Below are 21,523 nucleotides of genomic sequence, written 5' to 3'. Positions count from 1 at the left end.
AGCTTTGGTTCGTCTGTTTGTTGGGGTTTAAGCGCTTCAGTGCTGTAGGTAGTCCCACGTACGTGCGGCGGAGTGAACTCCGGCTTCCTGCAGGTCGTTCAGTGGTTGGTCTGTATTCTTCAGTGAAAGTCCTCCCGTGGGTGGAGGACACGGATTCCCTTTAGTGTCTGAGCTTGTATTGCAGCCTTCGCAGCTCAGGTACTCGGGTGCCTTCTACTTGTCCTGTTGCTCCTTAGACATAAGCTGGGAAAAGGGAATTGTACTGGAAGCTTCTAGCCCTCGGGGCAGATTTGATGTCTGATGAGCTCAGGCGTTAAGAGCAGGACAGACTCCCAGTAGGACAACATTATTTACATTGGAAAACGTCCAAAGTTGTTGGACACATGCCATCACTTCAGAAATGGTCTTCTGAAAAAAAAAAAACAACCCACCAAAACCCGACCAAACAAAAACCCCAACGACAGACAACAACTTCCTGCTGTTCTTCCTGTGCAGTAAGAAGTAAAAGATAATTTAATGATCTGCTAATCCATCTAAATGAAAAATGGCTTTCTACTTTGGAAGATAGAAGGGATTGCTGCAGCGCACAGGTGGTTGGTTATTCCGGTCTGTTCAAGTAGGTACCTCCTTCCTGCCCCCGACGCCTTTAAAAATGCCCACTGTTATTATTACCACGCTATCAGTAATAGTTCCTTAGTTTTCTCCGTACCAAAGATGCCCTCTGCGAGGGGACCGTGAACTGCAGTGGTCTGAGAACACCCTGTGCCACCCTTGTGGCAGCGCCTTGTCCTTCCAGTCACTCGAGACACCAGGTGTCTTGGCAGCTTCTGAGGTTTGAGGAACTGCACTGGACCTGGACTCCCAAAGAGAGTCAAAAGACTGCTCCCGCGTTAGCCCTCTGACCATCAGCGGGCACCAAAGGAACCTGGGAGTGTTGGGTATGGGCAGAGAGCTCCAGCCACGGGGTGGGTGAGTCGTAGTTGGCAGCGGCAGGCACCGCTTGAAATCTGCGTGGTGTGTGCGTGTGCTGAAGCTCAGAGCTGCAGCCCCCCGAGGACATAAAAGCCATTGTACTGCACCGGACCCTGTCCTGTGGGGCTCCTCTGCATGAAGGGTGGTGTGTCCTCTAACCTGATTCCACCTGCAGGCTGTGGTGGTGGTGGTGACGACGGTGGCCTCCTCTTCGCAGGCAAGATGATACTTGCTGAAATAAGACTGTACTGCTGGTGGTGTGTGAGGATGAGGTGTTTCTGTTCTACGGGGGCTTCCTCTTCCCATTATGGAGGTGAAGAGCCTAAAGATGGTCCTGCAAAACAACGTGGTGACTGTAGGTTCGGTAAAGGTGTCTTCTGAAAGGCTGTGCTGGAGATGATCCTAGTGGACTGGTGCCTTATACTGTGTTTTCCCTTAGAGCTTGCCCCGGCCTGCCCCAGGATCCTGCTGGCTTTGCGGCGCCGGGGACCAGAGAAAATGCCCTGGGTCTGATTTGCCAACAGGGAGGGCGGTTTCTTGTGCCTTGTTGATGACGCTGTGACCTCTTTCTTCCATTCTTCGCAAACGGGGAAACCTGGAGGTACCCTGGAGATAACGCCTGGAGACCAGAAGTGCCAAGTGAGCCGGAGCTGGATCGACTAATCCCCGTGGAAGGAGAAAAGGCACAGTCCGTATTTCAGCTTCCCTGCCCGGGGGGGTTGAACCCAGCCCTTCACCGTGCGGCGAGTTCCCGAAGCTCAGCTCCGATCCCTACAGCCCTCCCCTCTCTCCGCCGGGGCCGCCAGCCCAGCCCGCGCCTTCCTGGCCGCCGGTCCCGGGGAGGAGGCGGCGGGGGGAGCCGGTGCCGCCCCGGTCCGTCCCCCTCCATCGCTGCCGCCGGCTTTAAAAGCGGCGCGGCGGGCCGGGGGGGGGGGTAGGCGGGCCACCATGGGGCGACCGCTCGCCATCCCCGGCTGCTGCCTGGCCACGGCCGTGGCCCTGCTGCTGCTGCTGCTACCGCCCGCGGCCCGGGGGCTCCCGCCCCGCCGCCCCGGCAGCCCCGCCGCCCCAGGTACCCCCGCGGGGCCGCGTCCCCCCGGGATGCGCTCCGGGACCGTCGCTCCGCGCTTCGCTCGCTGCTGCCGGGCACCGCCGGCCGGGGCTCCGCTCTGGGGGTCTCCTCACCCGCTTGGCTGCACAGTCGGCCGCTGGAATGTTGGGTACCCCCCGGGGGTAACACCCTGCTGTAGCTGCGGGGGGTCCGCGGACCGTTCGCTTGGAGGCAGAAGCACCAACTACTCTCTTTTTTTTAATGCAAAACCGGCCTCGCTAATCTCTGAAACCTAAATAACTCTTCCCTACCTGTGTTCTTTTCTCAAAACATCTCTTTCGGGCTCACAGAAGGATCAGACTGCTGGAAAGTTTCGGGTTTTTCTTCTTTTTCTTTTTTTTTTTTCTTTTTTTTTTTTTTTCCTAATCTAAAATAAGATAATTCTTCTACCTACAAGTCTGGGATCTTGGGTCTGGGTTTTTTTTTTTGTAGGATAAACATTGTGTCTCTTCTTCTTCCTTATCTTCTTTCACATCTTATGCTACCCATGCATCCACAAATATTTCTTCGCCTTTTCTCAGCTTTCCAAAGCCATTCTGCTAAACCCTTATGCAAAACCAGAGTTATGGGATGCATGTAGAATTATATATATAATAATACAATATAATATATATATAATATAGCTGGACAGGATCCTAGATGTACACAGCCCGTTACTCTTCAAACGCAAAATCAACTCTACTGCTGTGTTTCCTGATGGGAGGAAGATCTATCCGTGCAATTTGATTTTTTTTCCTCCCTTCCAACTTGCACAAGAAAAAAAAAAAAAGTTTTTAAATGGATCGGAAAAAAAAATGCTGTTTTTATCTCTACTTTTAAGAGATGTGTGATGAATTATTTTTTCATTTTTCAAATTGGAACGGAATAATGAAAGCCAACTTGATGGCAGCCGTGAAAGGTGTGTCAGGTTCCCAGAAGGGCTCCTCAGGGAGTGTATTCAAAGGGAACAGCTCACGTGTTGCTGTTGAATGCCCTGTTGAGCAGGAACGTCTCTTTTGTAGAAACACTGTGCTTTTGGGCTGTCTGTTTGTCGTAAATGAGCAGTACAAATCCATACCTCGACGGTATCCTCAGTGTCAGGGCAGGGTATCGGGACAGACAGGGGGTACAGATCAGGGGTCCTGCTGTTGCTGTCTTGATTGTTTTCATCTTCCTAGAAGCCATGCTTGTCTCTGATCTGAGCTATGGCTTTTCTGTTCCAGTCTAGATTTCTCTGTCGGTGAGGAATTTTAGAAGCTAGAAATATTTGTGTAAATGTTCATTTTTACATGCAAAATTACTTCATAAATAATAACTTCATTTATTTCACTGAATTTTTCACTGAATTTCACTGAATTTTTTTTTGAGTTGGAAGGGACCATAGAGATCATCTAGTCTAACTCCCCTGCCGAAGCAGGATTGCCCAGAGCGTGTCAGAGCATGTTACTCAGGACTGCATCCAGGCGGGTCTTGAAAATCTCCAGAGAAGGGGACTCCACACCCTCCCTGGGCAGCCTGTTCCAGGGCTCCGTCACCCTCACCGTGAAGAAGTTTTTTCTCATATTTGAGTGGAACCTCCTATGTTCCAACTTGTGCCCGTTGCTCCTCGTCCTCTCACTGGCAACCACTGAAAAGAGTCTGGCTCCCTCCTCCTTCAACCCACCCTTTAGATGCTTATAAGCATTGATAAGGTCTCCCCTCAGCCTTCTCTTCTCCAGGCTAAAGAGTCCCAGCTCTCTCAGCCTTTCTTCATAAGGGAGATGCTCCAATCCTTGAATCATCTCTGATTTTCTCTGCTCTGGAAACCTTTAAACTGTAACAACTTCTACAGAAACCTTTATCACAGTGTCAATTGCATCTTTTTCCTGTTGGCCTTTATTTCTTCTTGTTGTGTACTTTGGATTATGAATTACAAACAAGAAATAATTCCTAATCAGCAATCTATATTGTTTCTATCCTAAAAAATATTGTTAGGATCCATTCACTATGTAATCTAGTCAGTTGTTTTACCTTTTTATTGCTGTAGCTTATAAAAATGGCATTCAGAGGCTTTATGAAAATAAGAAGTAAGTATAAATTATTGCCACACTTCTGTGTTGCTGTTACATGTGAACTACAACCCTTTGTTTCAATGACAGTTAGATATTTTGTGGACTCAGATATGGACCTATCTTTTAATACTTAGAAGTGTTCAATTATTTATTACTTGTCAAAATTAATCTTTAAGAATTTCTAACGCGTTGCTCACTGTAATTTTAAGCCTCTTCCTAAAAAGTCAAGAGTGCCAACATTTATCTGGTGGGAGCAGTTCGCCGTGACGGCTCTCGCTGCCCTCCGGTGCGAGCTCTGGTCCCGTGCAGGAGATAACTGAAGTGTTTTCCTTCCTCCTTGACAGACTCTGCCTGCAAGAACCGGCCCCTAGACCTCGTCTTCATCATCGACAGTTCCCGTAGTGTCCGACCTGAAGAGTTTGAGAAAGTGAAAGTCTTTTTGTCAGAAATGATCGATACCCTGGACGTCGGTGAAAGAACAACCCGTGTGGCAGTCCTGAACTATGCCAGCACTGTCAAGGTAGAGTTTCCCCTCCGGACCTACTTTGATAGAGCATCTATGAAGGAGGCTGTATCTCACATTGAGCCCTTGTCTGCTGGCACGATGACTGGCCTCGCCATCCAAACTGCCATGGATGAAGTCTTCACTGAGGAAATGGGCACCCGGCCAGCAACCTTCAATATCCCCAAGGTGGTCATTGTTGTGACAGATGGACGACCGCAAGACCAGGTTCAAGATGTGGCAGCGAGCGCCCGGGCAGCTGGCATCGAGATCTACGCCGTCGGGGTAGACAGGGCAGACATGCAGTCCCTGAGGATAATGGCCAGCGAACCACTGGATGAACACGTCTTTTATGTGGAGACCTATGGTGTGATCGAAAAGCTGACGTCCAAATTCAGAGAGACTTTCTGTGGTAAGGTGGTCAGTCCAAGAGGGTAGTGTAATTTGGCTCATTTTGGCTTCTCCTGTGGTTCTGCTCCCTGAGAAAGAAGGTTTTCAGAAGTGTTATGTATCACATTTAAATATTTCCTTTGCCACCCGTTGGGCAAACAAGCCAACCCTTTTATTCAGTGGAGGCCAAGTAATGACCTTTCGTTCCGAATAGTGACCTTACCATGCAAGTAACAGACCTGGTTTCAGTGGACTTCCTTGTGCAGTTGGTCCCGTTTAGTGCAAGAGAAAGCAGGGCAACCTGGCTGGCATTCGGCTACGTACATTTACTGACTTGCCGAGAGCGCACGCTGGAGCTGTGCAGTCTGCTCCTTTCTTTTCCCATCTGGCTGGAAGCAGGGAAGGGTGGAAGTGTGGTTCCAAAGAGCTCCTTATAGATTCAGAGTCAGAAAATCGGTGTGGTGGGGGAACTGCCACGCTAGCTTGAGAAATTTGTTGCAGGAGGAAGAAGTGCCTGAACACAACGGCAGGTCATCTCGGGATGGGCTTTCTTTCTGAGCTGCCATTGCTGGACTTTTACATTATTCCAGAGTCGCACCTTTCTGTGTTTCTCTGCACCTTGATTTAGACAGGGAACTGTGGGATGGCTTGAATTAGCTTCGCTCTTCCAGGGAAGACGCTGGATGTATATTTGGTTTGGACTAGAACTCCACTAACGATGCTAGGCCAGTGTGGGTTCTTACTGTCATTTACAGAAAAAAGAAGATCACCTTTCTGGAGTATTTAGAACTGCCTATAGGTAGCTATGACACAGTCCTACTCACAAAAATCAACCAATGACTTTTTGACAGTTAAAAAAGTAGATTTTTCCAGTAAATTTCAAAGGAAATTACTTGTGAAATAATTCTCCAGCAAGTAATGGGTAAAATCAGGTGTAAAGAACATTTAAAGAGAATTAAAATTACAGCCATTGCCTTGGGCACTTGGTTGGCAATGTGTTAGTTTGTTATTTCAGAGCCTTACTAAAAATTGCCACCATACATTTTGAATACATTTAGAGTGAATAGACCTTTTTATTTTCTAGGTATGAAATAAATGTGTAGGACCATCTGTAGGCAGGACGCTTTGCCCAATAATTAACATAGGAAATGCCTTGAGGTTTGGCTCAACATCACGCTGTGTCGCTGATGTGACCACATCCTCTCTCTGGTATCTGGAAGTGGGTCCAAGTGCCCACCTACCTGGACAGGTATGTGAGCTGTGAACATAGCACTAGTTTTCCACCAATGTTCTCGCCAAAGCAAGTCCTTTCATAGCACCAAAGAAAAATCTCTTGTTCTTCAGAGTAAACCTACTGTTTATTGTGCTAAAGCATAGGAATTATTCCCCTATGAAGCTGGAGGATAAACCAAAGTGGGCTCACACATACACACTTCTGAGTTTCCTGCATGCAATTAGCCAGAATCTGTGGGATTCATTGACAAATGTGGGGTAAAGAGAATAGTTTTTCAAAAGGTTCCTACAAACCAAATGAATCTAAGAGGGCCTTGTAAGACAGTGTGGGTAAACTGGGTCTTTTCCAGCTCCAGACTGCTTCTTGGTCAGAAATCTAGACTCACCAGTGACAATCAGGATTTTCTTTGCTTTGGCCAAGGCAAATAAATTTGTTTGTAGGGTGAACTGAAAACAGGAAAACTAATGTTCAGGGGCAGAATAGTTGGCTAAGATCAAGTTCGTGATGCGTTGAGAGCATCATTCAACATGAGACCATCCTGGAGATGGAAAATCTTAGTCTTCAACTGGTATCCAAGTCAGTGGAAGCTTGACTTTCCTACCACAAAAATCTGACCACCTGAATCTGAGCTTCTCAGTTATGGTTGAAAATGTCACCCACAGATTTTTTTCATAAGTCATGGAGATGAATTCTCTTATTCCGGTGTAGCAGAATGAAAAGATGCTGTCTTGGTTTGCGATTGGTTTTTGCCAATGGAAATACAAGGCACTTTCTATCAGACTTAGTAGGGGACATCTAAAACTTCCATGTTTCAGAAAATGGGCAATGTTGCCTTGCCTTCAGAAGTACATGCGAAGATTCCAGCATTCTTGTTTCATAGAATGGTTCGGGTTGGAAGGGACCTTAAAGATCGTCAAGTTCTAACCCCCCTGCCACGGCAGGGACACCTCCCACTAGACCAAGTTGCTCGAAGCCCCATCCAGCCTGGCCTTGAACACCTCCAGGGATGGGACATCCACAACTTCTCATTTCTTATCTCACCACTATTGCTTTGGAGTTTGATCTTACCAGCAGTCAATAACCACATTGTAACTACTCATGTGAATAACATCTCAGGTAATAACAAACTTGTCTTTCCATTTTTCTCTCTTCCTCTTTCATTTTCTCCTTTCTTTCTTTCTTTCTTTCTTTCTTTCTTTCTTTCTTTCTTTCTTTCTTTCTTTCTTTCTTTCTTTCTTTCTTTCTTTCTTTCTTTCTTTCTTTCTTTCTTTCTTTCTTTCTTTCTTTCTTTCTTTCTTTCTTTCTTTCTTTCTTTCTTTCTTTCTTTCTTTCTTTCTTTCTTTCTTTCTTTCTCTTTCTCCTTTCCCACTTTTTTCCTCCACCTTCCCCCCCCCCCCCCCCCCCTTCCCTTTTTCACCTCATCTAAATTTAGTCATCTAAAAATCATCAAAGTTTAAGTGAGTAGCTAGGTTTGCTTTACAGTCTGTGGAGAGAAACAGGGCATCTTGAGGCGACCAAAGAAGCAGCAGATCCAAAGCTAAATACACTCGAGAAAACTTGGTCAGAAGTTAATTAGTTATGTAGTTAGACCATCTGTGAAGGAAACGACTGTAAGCACACACAGTGCATTGCAGAGACAGCCCAGCATTGCGACAGTCATTTTGCTTGCCACACTTCTATCAGCTGCCATCCATCACGCTGCTTTTCATGTCACTGCTTGCTGTTTTCTCAGACTGATGAAGTAGCCTTACTGTCTGCTGGGGATTTAGCTGGTCCCCGAAAATTGAATCCCATTGTAGTTTGTAGTTTCAGCTTCTCTGGACATTATTTCTGTACTGTCCTTCAATGAGGACGTTCATGTGCTTGTAAAGCTACTTTACTGTAGAAACATTTCTCCATATCCTCTTTTAGTCTTGACTGTTTAAACCTGATGGAACAAGGCAGCTGCAGCCCTCACATACCCATCTTGCACTGGTGGGTTTCTTTGCTGGCTGATGCATCTGGACCATCGTTACACAGACACTGTTTTCATCCCTGAGAAGTCAGTGTGTTACCCTGCTGCCTCCGAATCACTTTTCTCTTCCTCCTGGTCTCCTGGGATTATTTGAGCTGGTTGTCTGTAATAGAAAGGGACTGGATACAAAAAGCCAGAAGGTCCTTTTCATTGCCGAGTTCTCATTTCCAGTGTAATGTCACTGAAGGCTTAAAATCTCTCCCTGTTGCACCCTTTTCAATTCATCTTGTCTTTCTGCTACCTCAGGTGGTGAGTTATTTCAGTGCAGTTGTTCCAGTGCCATTTACAACCTCTTTCTTCTGGCTACAGAATGATGCAAAAGATGCCTGTAGCTTTTGGTGACAGTGACACTGCACTGACATTTACTACTCCTAATCCAGCAAACGGTGCAAGATGTACTTTTGTAAGCATAATAAATTATTAATGACTGTTTCTTTCCTTTGGGATTAAATGCCTTTTCTGTAAATGCCCTTTGTAGCTGCAAATGTGTGTGCGCTTGGGACCGATGACTGCGAGCAGGTCTGCGTGAGTAACAGGGGCTCCTACCTTTGTGACTGCTACGAAGGCTACACTCTCAATCCAGATAAGAGAACCTGCTCAGGTATTGCTCCTTTGGTAAATGTTTTCAACTAGAAAAAAAAAAATCACTTTTGAACACCATAATTGCATTTGAGAAGCTACTCGTGTACTTCTGTTGAAACAGCGAACTTCTGTATCTCCTTCAATAATAATAAATCTAATAATAAATAATACATAAAAGTCTGCTGCAGGTAATAGTGAGAAGTAGTTTGATTCCATCACCATCCTTTTTATTATGTCTACAGATCCATGCATTAGGGCCAGATGCCAAAACAAAGTCTTCAGATGTAGATACTGCATAGATATTTTCTCCTACCTCTTATTCTAATTCCTTCAGTTACTATTGCCATATCTGAGCTCATTCCAAATAAAAATATATTGAAAAATGTGAATATGCACTCCATCCCAAACTGCTTTGTATTAACAATGAATCTTTTCTCTAACACGGCTCTTGCAGCTGTGGACATGTGTGCACCTGGAAGGCACGAGTGCGATCAGATCTGTGTGAGTAACAACGGATCCTACGTCTGTGAGTGCTATGAAGGCTACACCCTGAATCCAGATAAGAAGACTTGCTCAGGTAAGAATTAATAATACAGGAAACTCACAGAGACATGTTTTCTCTGAGTTACCCTCATTATTTCTAGTTGAAGAATTGCTTACAGACATCAATTCTTAAAATGAGAAGTCACCTGTAGCCTTTCCCCTTGGTTCCAATAACAATAAAATTGCATTTTTCTTTAAATGTGTTGATTAAAAAAATGCAATTTGGCACTTAGCTACCATTTTATGGTCTTCACAGTACTTCATAAACATCACTTAGTGCCTGGGAGAGGATGAACCTATTTCTTAGATGCCCGCCAGCACTGTGTCTCCACTGGATACTGAGTGCCACGAGTCCATAGAGAACTTAAAACTTGATGATTTTCTCACGTCCTCTCTGTCCCTCCTGTTGAAACTCAGGGTTTTTTACTGCTCCCAACGTTGTGCAGGGCTCTGCTATATAGCAACCACAGGCTTTCACTGGCAGCAGCTTCTTTCCTACTCCTTGAATTGGCACCCTGAAAAGTTTGTCTATTATAAAAAATTTTTCCCCCCAAATACTTCTCTGGATTGTTTCTTTAAATCCAGAAGTTTGAAGCACCAGCCTTAGGGTAGCTATTTTATAACTAGTAAGTGCATCCCTCCCTTTGAGAGCTCATAAGCGTTCTTCTCACTGAAGTTTTCACTCCTTATTTCTGCTTATTTCTGAAGAGACAACATAATCTTCTAGTGCTCCTACTTTTTTGTTTGTTTGTTTTCTTATGAGGTTTTATATCTCTTTGCCACTTAATAGTATTTCTACATATCGTGCCTGGCTTTTTGTGCCTGCTTTCAGCAAGTTAAACTTGGATTCACCATAGTTACTGTTGATACTGCAAGAAACAAGTTCTGCCTGGGCACGTGGCAGGTTATTGCTCATCTCAGTATGGTGTTTTAGCTTCATCCTTACTGGGGATATCCAGGACTGTTAGAATTGCTGATGAAAATCAGAATTGCGTGAGATGTGGTATGGTAATGTCTTGCAGTCCCAGTATCTGCCTCCTCCATTAAATAATTAGTAACTGAATTCAGCTGTCTGCAGCATAATGTAATAATGCAGTAGGGCACTGGTTGAATCCTAATTAAATTGTTTTTAGAAATGTTGAAGCATTAAGAGGTTTCTTTTCTCAAACATGGTTCACCGCAGCCATGGACATGTGCACACCTGGAAGGCACGACTGTGCACAAGTCTGTCTGAGTAATGATGGATCCTACGCCTGTGACTGCTTTGAAGGCTACACTCTGAACCCAGATAAGAAGACTTGCTCAGGTAAGACCTGGTTAAGGAGGTATTGTGTTCAGCTAAAAGCATGTAGCTTTTAAATATCGGGTTAATTTATGTTATTTTTCTGATAAATTATGCAAGAGTTTCTGCACTGAAAACACAGCGCAACTTTATTTCTTTGTGCGTCCAGTAATAATTTGAGACCCATGACTCTTCAACAGTTGTGTGAAGCTTGAAATTGGTATAATTAAAATGCCACGCGGCATTTCCCTGAAGACTTTGCAGCATTTTCACACCCATGGAGCACAAATTGCCATATCCACCTGAGAGAGGAGAAGGATAATATATTTGGTGGGAACATGTGATGTGTAGTACCTCGTCAGAAAACTCTTTAGCAAAGCAGCACAAGGGAATGAGATGAAGGAGAGCAAAGACTCAGCCTGTACCATCATGAGCGTGATCACTCTTTCTGGTGGATGTGCTGGGATTGTAAAAAATACTCCAGCCTTAGAGCTCTAGAGGATGGAGGGAAATATTCTTTCCCAGTTCTGGCCTCATATGGCGAACAGGAACACAGATGTAGCCGGTACTTAAGGATGCATATATAAATATAGAGTACCTACAAATTAATATGCATTCTCTACCATTTTCATTTAATTAGGATTTGAGCTTCACTCATTTCTTTGGATGTCTCACTGATACTTTATTTACACAAAACTCTTTTTTCGACTTTCATCATAATCTCTTTCCTTACCACATTTTGCGTGACAAAGCACTGAACCTAGGCTTCCAGTTCCAGGAGGCTCCCAGGCAAATCTCTCCAGTTAAGTCATAGGTTTCACATCTCCAAGGGGTGAAGCCGAAGGGCCTCAGTATTACTTCCTGCCTAGTTTAGGAGCTGATTCTATAAATACAGTTCCTAAGATTAACTCTCACCTGGCATTATACAGCTGCATTAAAGATCTATGAGGGAATGTGAATTCAGTTAAGCATTTCCTTTGGGAGCCCAATCCTGAACCTCCTTTCATAGCACTGATTCCCCCCTGCACAATCAATTTTCAGATTATTTCCCTAACATGCTTCCTTTTTTTCTCTTTTGAATCTCATTTTGCAATAGGCTGCTGATTTCTCAACCATCCAGCTCTATAATAAAAATAGTTCAGGTCCAGGAGGGGGTCCTTTCTCTATTTCTCTCTTTCTTTCTCTCTCTCTTTCTCTCTCTTAATTTTCTGTCTTGCTTTGCCTGTGCCTGACTGAACCTCCTTACTGCAAAGATATCCAAATATAGGAACTCCTTCTCAGCTTGGCCTTTCAGAGTTGACGTGTTAAATTTGGCAGAAAACATCAGCCTCACACATCAAGTGCCCACTTTGTAACTGGCAGCGGGTGCCACGTCTCTCTTTTTTTTTGCAGCCATGTATACTCTTCTGTTTATGGTCTTTTCACTCCATAGAACAGTGTCTTACCCAACTCAATTAGAGCTGAAATAATGCCAAATACTGTCTTAAAATCCAGATATTTGTTCTCTGAAATTCCTTTGGATAATTATTTTGTAATTGGGTCACTGCTAGTTCAGTTCCTTTTGCAATCTGTTACAATTGCAAAAAAGTGTTGCCAGTGTTCCAAAAATCGTATTAATTTTGTGATGTGGATAGCCAGATAAAAACACACTCTGTATACCCCATACGGGTAATAGCGTGCTGACGTGCGATAAACACATCCTGGTTTGAATCCAAATGAAGGTATGTTTGCAAATGGGAATTACTAACATCAACCAAACTGAGGTTTGGGTATTGATTAATATTCTTCTCTTCTCCGATGCCTTTCTCAGCTGTCGACATGTGTGCACCTGGGAGGCACGACTGCGAGCAGGTCTGCGTGAGAGATGATCTCTTCTACACCTGTGACTGCTACCAAGGCTACACCCTCAACCCAGACAAGAAGACTTGCTCAAGTAAGAGCAGATTGCTGTTCCCTATTCCTCACACCCTCCCCAGCTAAGGATATGTACTGAAATTGCTCTCATTAGCAGGTTAATGTATTTTGATCTGTTTGAGAAACTTTCACATGCATTCAAGTGTTATAAGACAGTGCTATGTCACTCTGCCTTTTCTACTTCAAGCAATATTCAGAGACCTAAAGCACTTTATATGCAACAATGCTAATAACTGCTTACCACTTGGTCTTTCTTTATCATCTTATAACTAAGGCCTTCACTCTATTTAAAAAATATATGCAATATTCAGCAAACCCAGAACCGAGAAATAAATTAAGAGAGAAGAGCTGGGGTTAGTCACGTAGTCACACAGTTTGCAGTACTGTGGAAACTCTGTGCCACTGTGCAGGGGACAGTTTGAGGTGGTGTCCTCCCCTCCAGCCTGAATTTCATGTTGCTTTTTGTTTCTTTAGCTTCTCAGCTAACTTAGTGATATAGTAAAAATGTAATTTTAAAAAAAATGTTTCTTTTCTTTATGGTCTCCTTACTGTAAAGTTATTGTGTGCTGGAAACTTTTCCTAGCATGCCTTTGGAGGTGATCGGGCACTTCACATCTGGTGGGTTTAGGCAGCTGTGGTCAGAATGAGCGTGGACTGTACAAAATAAGGACCAAGGGAGACCCCAGTAAGGCAATTAGGTCATCTCGCTGCACCAAGGCAAGATCAGTTACACACCTCACTAGTTCCTGGTAAGATCCACATAGGATAGGCTCCCAGTATGGAAAAGGATTGCCATTGGGAAGCCTTAAAAAACCTTATCTTTCTTTTGGACAACTTTCTCCAAAATGCACTCTGTAGGAAGTGATGTATGTGCACCAGGAAGCCATGACTGTGAGCAGGTCTGTGTGAGCAATGGTGGATCGTATACCTGCAACTGCTATGAAGGCTTTACCTTAAATCCAGATGAGAAAACATGCTCAAGTAATCATTTAATGTTTGGGTTTTTTTTTTTTCCTGAATGTATCTATTGAAGTACCTCTTTTTAATCTATTATATCCTTTTAATCTGTTTGAGAAACGTTCTATGAACTCACAAACTCCCTGGAAGTATAAACCCTTCTCATTCTTTTCTGCCTGTGTCCACTAATATTTTGAGCTAGTTTGATCCTTCTTGTTTAGTTTTAGCAGTTATTGTATTTAAAACTACAGTTGATTCTTACCTATGACCACACATTTAAGGACTTCACTGTATTTAAAAAAAAAATAATCAGTTATAATCTGCATTTCCTTATGAAATGGGAATAACTGGGGGGAAGTGGCAAGGCAGGGTTCTGGGGCATGAGACACAATTGTGTACCAAAATTTGAAGGATGGTGGGGAGTCAGAGGGAAAGAGAACTGGTGTCAAAGAGCTACTGCAATGCTACACTGTATGTTCTTGTCCACTCCTTGAAGCTGAGTGGGGCACGCATGAACTCACCAACTGCTTTCCCTCCACATGGGCAATAACGGCATCAACTGCTGGCAGAACCTCTGCACCATCTGATGTAGAATCATAAGTAAAGTTGGGTTGGAAAGGACCTCAAGAGGTACCTAGTCTGATCTCTGGTTCAGAGCAGGAATAACTTGCCATCAAGTGGCTAAGGACCCTGTGTAAGAGCAAAGTTATAAAACACGTGGATATAGCCAAACACCATCTGCAAAAATAGTAATTTTTTTGTAGGTCTGGACTTAAAACATAAATGCAGTATAAAAACACAACCCTAGCGTGTTTTGTACGACCTGTTGGGCACCCCAGTGGCAACGGGAGTGTCCAGAACTTTGAATATCAAATACTGGAAGACTCTACATTTCACAGAAGGACTGTAGAAGACTTTATGGTACCCTTCGGTGGTTGCCAAAGTTGGTTGGAAAAGTAATGTCGTTAAAACAGACATAATCCAAGGAGGATCTGTATCTGTCATTGGAGAATTTAAATGCAAACATAAAAAATTAACTGGCAGTTGGTTGGAAACCAACAATGTTGGTGTGATATTTTGAACTGGCCTTCCTCCAGCTGAATGTCGAACAGCTCTTCTTTGTACATCGACCATAAAGCTGGCGGAGTGTTCCAAAAAAGGGAGCTGGACAATTACGGGTTCAGTGGAGTCAAGGAGACAACAGTTTCAACATTGGCTCTAAGACAAATGAATTTCTACACTGCTAGAAATGAATCTGTACATAGATTCTTTCAGTGAAACAATGAATGAACAACCTTTAGAAATGGATATATTTTAGTCATTTTCTATAATTCAAGCAGCCATCAGTTTCCTTGCAAAATCAAAATATCAATGTCATAACACAAAACGAAAAACCAAAACAATTCAGGAAAAAAGAGGAATTGTATCCAGGTATAACATTTCTATTATAATGCTGTTATAATGCTCACATAATTTGTTTAGCATTGATCAGCCAGGCCTTTATATATACACATAGAAGAGTAATTGAATAATCTGCTGCCCTTGCTTTTGCAAGCAATGTAAAAAAACATGTATAAAAAGACAGATACTATATACAGGTAATCCCTCTTGATAACTTGTTGAAAGAGTATGTCATATTTGTAGGCCCTTTTTAAAGGAGGCTCTGGTTTTGGAAGCTCACTGTTCTGGTCTCATACGTACACAGTAATCTCCGTGCAGTAGCTGTGCTTCAGTAGCTATTGATATGTTTGTTCTTAGCCTGCACAAGTGGGGCAGCTTGCCTTAACGCCGATTTTCTTTATGAAGTAGGTGAGGTTAAATTGCCCTTCATGTAGCTATAAACTCACAGCCATCAGCTGATGCCTGAACTTACTATACCACAATGAAATTATCATCTCTCTGAGCTCTTTGTGATCATCCCTGGTTTTGTGGTAGATTATGGAGAAAAAGGAATTCTTAAGGACAGCTGAGACTGGTCCCCTGTAAGTCTGGAAGACTGAGGGCAAGACCTAGGAATAGATTAAATGGAACCACTGTGGAGTATGGCAGTGCTTACTTTCTAAGAGATTGATCACTTCTCTGTTGTACTAACTGGCCCCTCCATTAATATTGCTGTGCCTTTCTACAACATTTTAGATTCATTTGGGCCTGTTTAAATGCTGTTCCCTCCATCCATATTCATGTGACATTGGAATGGACTTGTGTTCACACCTCCTGATGAATCAAAAATGATCCTCCCTGTGCACGTGTATTGCCAATGTCACAAACCAAGATACACATTGTAGGGGATACACATTGATGATTCACCTGAACCTTATTGCTTAGCATTTAAAATTAATACATGTGTTCCTGCTTTCATTTTTGTATTGTTTACCAAGTGGTAAATTCAATTCTTCTAATTCCTTCCCAAGCTGAGACTTAAGTATCTAAATTCCACCTACATCTCAGAAACTGATGCAAACTGACCAATTTCTGACACTGACCAACTCCTTATGTGCCTAAAATCACTATGTGCCTTCCTGCTTGCCTTGCAAAACTGCTGGAGGCTTAACTTTGGACTAAGGCATTCTCCTAAGTGCTGTGTTTCGGAGTGGTGAGTACCCAAAATGCCATTACAATCCAGCTTTGACAGGGCAGAAACCTTGATTTTGGATAGATAGATTTAGATTCTATTTAGATATATTTAGATATGAAGAAGAAATCCTTTACTATGAAAGTGGTGAGGTACTGGAACAGGCTGCCCAGAGAAGTTGTAGATGCCCCATCCCTGGAAGTGCTCAAGGTCAGGCTGGACGGGGCTTTGAGCAACCTGGTCTAGGACATCTAGAAAAACGTCCCTGCCCACGGCAGGGGGTTTGGACTAGTTGACCTTTAAAGATCCCTTCTAACCCAAACTATTCTATGGTGTTATCATTCTTGTGAAGAGAAGCCCAACAAGTTAGTCATGGCCTTAAATACAGCTAATTGAATACATTCTGTTTACAGTGATGCCAGTGTCCTGTGTGGACAGTCTGATGGTCAAAGTACTACTTACAAGACAGAGAACTGGAGTGCAGGTTCTTCTCAGTCTGCATCACAGTCTGCATCACACTCAATTTTCTTCCCAGGGTGCCCTGCCTCTTGGGGTGGGGGATATTCTAGACAAGAGGGAGAGAGAACAGGTGAAGGAAAGAGTCACTTTAGTCTAGCAGTTAGAGTTGATGGGGGAGGCTGGTTGGTCTTTGCCTCTTTTTATATTTTGTCCAATAATGGTCTAATTTAAAGAGTGCAGAGGATGCAGGTAGGCAGATGAGGAACTCCCAGCTCTGGCTCTTCCTCAGTTAGAGTCAAGCTTTTTCTTGCATGTCCTGTTTCTGGACTATGACACTCATATCTCTGGCTGACCACAGACCCCTGTTCATTGCCATTCCTTGTGCCTGACTGCCCTGGGTTGCAGCTTGCTGTAGCCTCACAGCATGAGTTCAACTCCCATTGCAGAATCAAGCATCTTAAATGTTCAAATATTGTCATAAAAGTTCTGTTTTCTCACTTAGGAGCCGTAACGAGCAGTCTCATAACAACTGAAGAATCCTGCAAGTGTGAAGCCATAGCTGCCCTGCAGGACTCAGTGACCTCACGTCTTGAAGCTCTGTCCACAAAATATATCCTTTTTCTTACATGACCTTCTGCATTCAGCTCTTCACTGGTATTTTAGAAGCAGCTGCTTTGATGGTAGCCAGGGAAGAAACACACCTCAAAACAGAATGTATTTTCCTGGTAATTTTAGACGTGTATTGGAGCAAAATCTTGGTTGTTGCAAATACCGTTATGTTTTCACATTTCATGAAGGGCTTTAGTATCAAGATACAGATAAAATGCACATGCCCACGTCACCTAGATGCTATGTTGAACATCAAGCACTTCTCTGTTTGTAATTCTTCCAGATGATTTTACTGTCACAGCAAATGCTTAGTTTTGAACCCTACCATTAGTAGTGTGTGTATGTCCCAAAATTTTCAAGACACCCAAAACAGGCAGTGTGACAACAGTCTGACCATTGCTGCGGTTATTCCTCTGCATCCCAGCTCTGTAGACAGGCACTGTCCCAAGGAATTTTCACGCACCACCTTCTTCTCCGTGAAAATGTGCTAGTCTATTAACATCCAGATGCTGGGATATATTAGAATGGGAGAGCTGTGAGGCAGGGTGCTGAGGCTGGAGGCACTGGGCAAGCCTCGGATCCGAGGGACATCTGAGGTGCAGGCTGGCTGGTGGCGCTGGAATTTGCCGGCTTCATTTGCTGCGCTGCGACGCCTGTGGCAGTGAAGAGAAATGTGGTCAGTCCCTGGATTAGACATTTCACAAACAAGTAGGAGAGAAAAAACAAACAAAAAATGAGAAAGTGGTGAACTCTGTGGTACCACAGCAAACCTGAATGCTAGAATAAATGCCCTCAGATGCCATGGCAGGGACTAATAAATGGACGTTAAAGTTGGGCAAGCTGTGATTCAACATAAGGCACAATTTTCAGAAGTGAGAGCTGTTGATCGCTGTGACAATTTACCAAGATTTTCTTCACTAGAAATTTTTGAGACTCCATGCTTTTTTTTCCTGTAAAAGATGCTCTTGTTCGAGTAGGAATTGATTTAGGGGAGCACTACGTCTGTGGTTGTCATCCTGATCCCAGCAGCTTCGAAATCAAGGAAAAACAGGGTATTTAGAATTAATCAAAGAAGGAGAGCAAAGCAGGACACTACTAAGTTTTATATGTTAACTTATTATACAGATAAAAGAATTTTTCATTTGACCCAAATTTCTGAAAGACAAATGAAAATTTCTGTCAAGGACACAAGACTTCCCCAGTTCTTGAAAAAATTCAGTTATTTTTATAAGGTGTAATTGCAAATCCCTCTTCTTGCAGCGTGCCTGGAGTTCAGTTTATCTGCCTGGGAAAGGTGAAGGGAAGACTCTGATTTTCCTTGGATTATAAAATATAATTCCAAGAGCCTAAGTATTGGATTATAATATATAATTCCAGGAATTGAAGTAGTTAAAACTGAACACCAAGATAATTAAACCTGTCATGTCAATAGTAACACACCCTTCAGAGAACAATCTTTCTGCCTGAAAGATCTAATGTTGAGCAAGAAAATGTGGTGGTTTGAAGTTATGAATATACTTTATTACAGAGAATTGAGGCTTTCTTTCAAAGTTATTCTTTGGTGTGGAATTTGTATCCCTAGCATCCTTCAAGACAACTTGGAAAAAGCAGCAGAGAAAATCACCTCAGCTCTGAACATCACTTGGTCCAACTTCTTCTAAGAAATTAGGGTTGTTGAGATCATTTGGCAAGTTGCTAGACCTTGACAGATCTCTCAAATGTTTTGAAATCCGATTCAAGCATGTATTTACCTCATTTAGAAAACAGACCGTTGAAAATGCAGCAAAGAGAAAGATTATAAATAAACCAAACCTTATATTGCCCTTAACAACCGACCACTAGATGAAGTGTCTGAGAAGCTGCAGGCGTATCAAAGCAGACAGCAGGTTGTCTGAGCTATCATTCTACTTAATTCTAAAATAACCTTTCAGAAGCAATCCTTTTTATTGTGTTCAGCAAGCTTTATTCTGTTGCACAGCTTACAAGGCAGCAGCCGGTTTGTTATTATTGACAAATGTCAAGAAGACTTCAGGAAGACAACAGTCTTGAAAATGCAGTGACCCTGAGGATCTTCATGTACCGTCACTTCATAACCGTAAAGCTACCTATACCTGCTGTGCTTCACTTCGTACTACGAGCAGTACAGCAGGTACTGCTTTTCTGCAGTAACTGTGTTTTTATTCACTTATTTGAAAGTAAATACAGAAAAAAATGAATGGATACAGTATATCACATTATATAAAACTGTGAAATGGCAAGGTAGAGTAAAAAATGTGCCTATGTCATCTGTTCATTAAATGGGAAAGTAATTTGGGGTCTTGTAACTTATTTTAATAAAATGAAGTATGATCAGCACACTGATGTTGGAAGTTTTTTTTGTATACAACTTGAAGTATGTGTGTTATGAAATAGTGTTTAACAAAAAGAAGGGAACAAAACCTCAAAGGAGGCAGAAATGGAAAAAATTCACATAATTAAACAGGATACTATCCCCAAGTCACATAGTTGGAAAAAGAACCATTTCATTTTAAAACCTACAAGTCTTTGTTAATACAGATAAAAGGTTTAATAGTAATTTCAAGTATTAATAACGTTGTTTAACACTCAGAAGGATGAAAGACGTTCTCCAGTTTAAGGTTTTTATCCTGCAAGATTTACTTATGTTATTAGTCAGTCATTCCTGTTGACATACCACGGACTTTACTGGGGCTACTTGTGTCGATTGGGCTTGTAGGACAAAACATACAAGCTAACAAACAATTCAAAAATTTAATTGTTAAAGGAACCCACTCGTTTTGCACACTTGGCATTTGTAATCATCCAAATGCTTTAGAAACTATATTTAAATAAATCTGAAGATGGAATCAAAACTATGATTATTATTCTTCTTTTTTTTTTTATAATTGAAAAATCCAACATATTTTGTAGAGCTTTGCAATATAATTACACAAAATATTTTATCAGTAGCCGGTATGCCAAGGAGATACTATAATGACATCCATGCTTGCTTCATACCCTGCAGATAATAGATACAAACAATTGGAAGGAAAATCAGTGGGCAGAAGTTCAGTTATGTTCATTGCATGTGTGAGTAACACTTCAGATATATCTAGACAGAAATGTTAGGTTAGAATATAATGCTAAATAGCACAGGTGAACATGGAACACAGCTAAAAATGAGACTATAAACTCTCCAAGACTGCTGGATTGGTCTGTGGTTGGTATTTCGTGATATTAATGATATTAATTTGCTATAGTTCAATTAAAGTTAGCGTGGGACAACCTAGCTATGCTACACTTGCTTCTATACAGTGCTGTGTATGCATATATTTTCTGTAAGTCATGGAGTTTTATATCCAGTACTTCTCTTTGCTTACTTTCATGTCCTCTGCTTAGACATGGGTATTATAAAAGGATTTATAGGGCCAGAAGTATGCCTTGGCCTCCGTAATTGGTAAGGATAAACAAGTTGTAAATATAATGCAAGACTTTTCAGCTTCTTGGCAACTGGGAGTGGATGACATCAGTCCCATTTACACTAAGGCCAGTTGTCAGATGAGATGTATAATTTTACATGATAGTGGAAAATTGTCCTGGAGGCCAGATGTGTCTTGCAAGCTGTCAGCTGGGCAGGCTTTGTTCCATGCATTAGGATTCGTAACTCCATTTTACATTAAAAATGATAGTATTTGCATTCAACTCCTCTGAGTAATTATCTTGTCTCACTTTGTGAGCACCAGATGAAATTCCAAGGATATAAGCAATTTCTTAAAAATAGGACACACCAGCATGTTCTATTGATTGAACAGCTTTATTTTAAATAAAGATACACTTGTTGATATGGAGTAAGTAATTATGCTGTTTTAATTATTGGGGCAGTAAAACTTTCAGAGAACTATTATTAAAAGAACTAAATTTAATCTTTTGGATAATATTTTTACATTATTTTTATTCTGCTTAAAATTAGAATATAATAGATCTAATATTTCAGTTGGAAGGGACCTACAACAATCATGTAGTCCAACTGCCTGACCACAGGCATTTTCTAATTATCTTTAGCTATCTTATTCAGCTCTAAGATGCTTACAGGGGTTCAGCCAGCTTTGCTTTACAGTTCCGTCCTATGTGCTTTGAAGTCGGCATCAATCAAAAAGCTGGATGCCCAGTGCTCCTCACTGTTGCATGTTCATGTAGCTTCAATAAAATTACGTGACGATGACCTCTGGCTGGCCCTATTTCTCCACATTTACAGCTAGCTTCTCTGAGCAGAGCGAATGCGCTAAATCTGACAAGACACAGGTTTGAGAACTTGGCTTCATCATAATCTTCGACATTGAACAAATTGCTTGTAT

At 42.3% G+C, this 21,523-nt stretch overlaps 1 protein-coding gene across 1 annotated transcript; it reads left to right on the top strand.

Annotated features, from left to right (window-relative positions):
• Positions 1 to 1,920: 1,920 nt before the first annotated feature.
• MATN3 (matrilin 3) lies at positions 1,921 to 19,066 on the top strand. Its single transcript, XM_074153880.1, has 8 exons — positions 1,921 to 2,044; positions 4,458 to 5,027; positions 8,732 to 8,854; positions 9,290 to 9,412; positions 10,562 to 10,684; positions 12,471 to 12,593; positions 17,065 to 17,172; positions 19,011 to 19,066. The coding sequence occupies exons 1-8, from the start codon at positions 1,921 to 1,923 to the stop codon at positions 19,064 to 19,066; spliced, it is 1,350 nt and encodes a 449-aa protein (XP_074009981.1).
• Positions 19,067 to 21,523: the final 2,457 nt, after the last annotated feature.

Source organism: Numenius arquata, chromosome 9 (assembly GCF_964106895.1).
Source record: "Numenius arquata chromosome 9, bNumArq3.hap1.1, whole genome shotgun sequence".
Classification (NCBI taxonomy): Eukaryota; Metazoa; Chordata; class Aves; order Charadriiformes; family Scolopacidae; genus Numenius; species Numenius arquata.
The sequence above is the reverse complement of the archived record's forward strand: the minus strand, read 5'-3'. Positions and strand labels throughout refer to the sequence as shown.

Bases quoted from the DNA above. Each gene is read 5' to 3' on its own strand.
- MATN3 (XM_074153880.1), top strand. From the start codon at position 1,921: ATGGGGCGACCGCTCGCCATCCCCGGCTGCTGCCTGGCCACGGCCGTG. The intron at 12,594-17,064 runs GTAAGAGCAGAT...TTTCTCACTTAG, and splicing joins AGACAAGAAGACTTGCTCAA to GAGCCGTAACGAGCAGTCTC. The intron at 17,173-19,010 runs ATATCCTTTTTC...ACAACCGACCAC, and splicing joins TGAAGCTCTGTCCACAAAAT to TAGATGAAGTGTCTGAGAAG.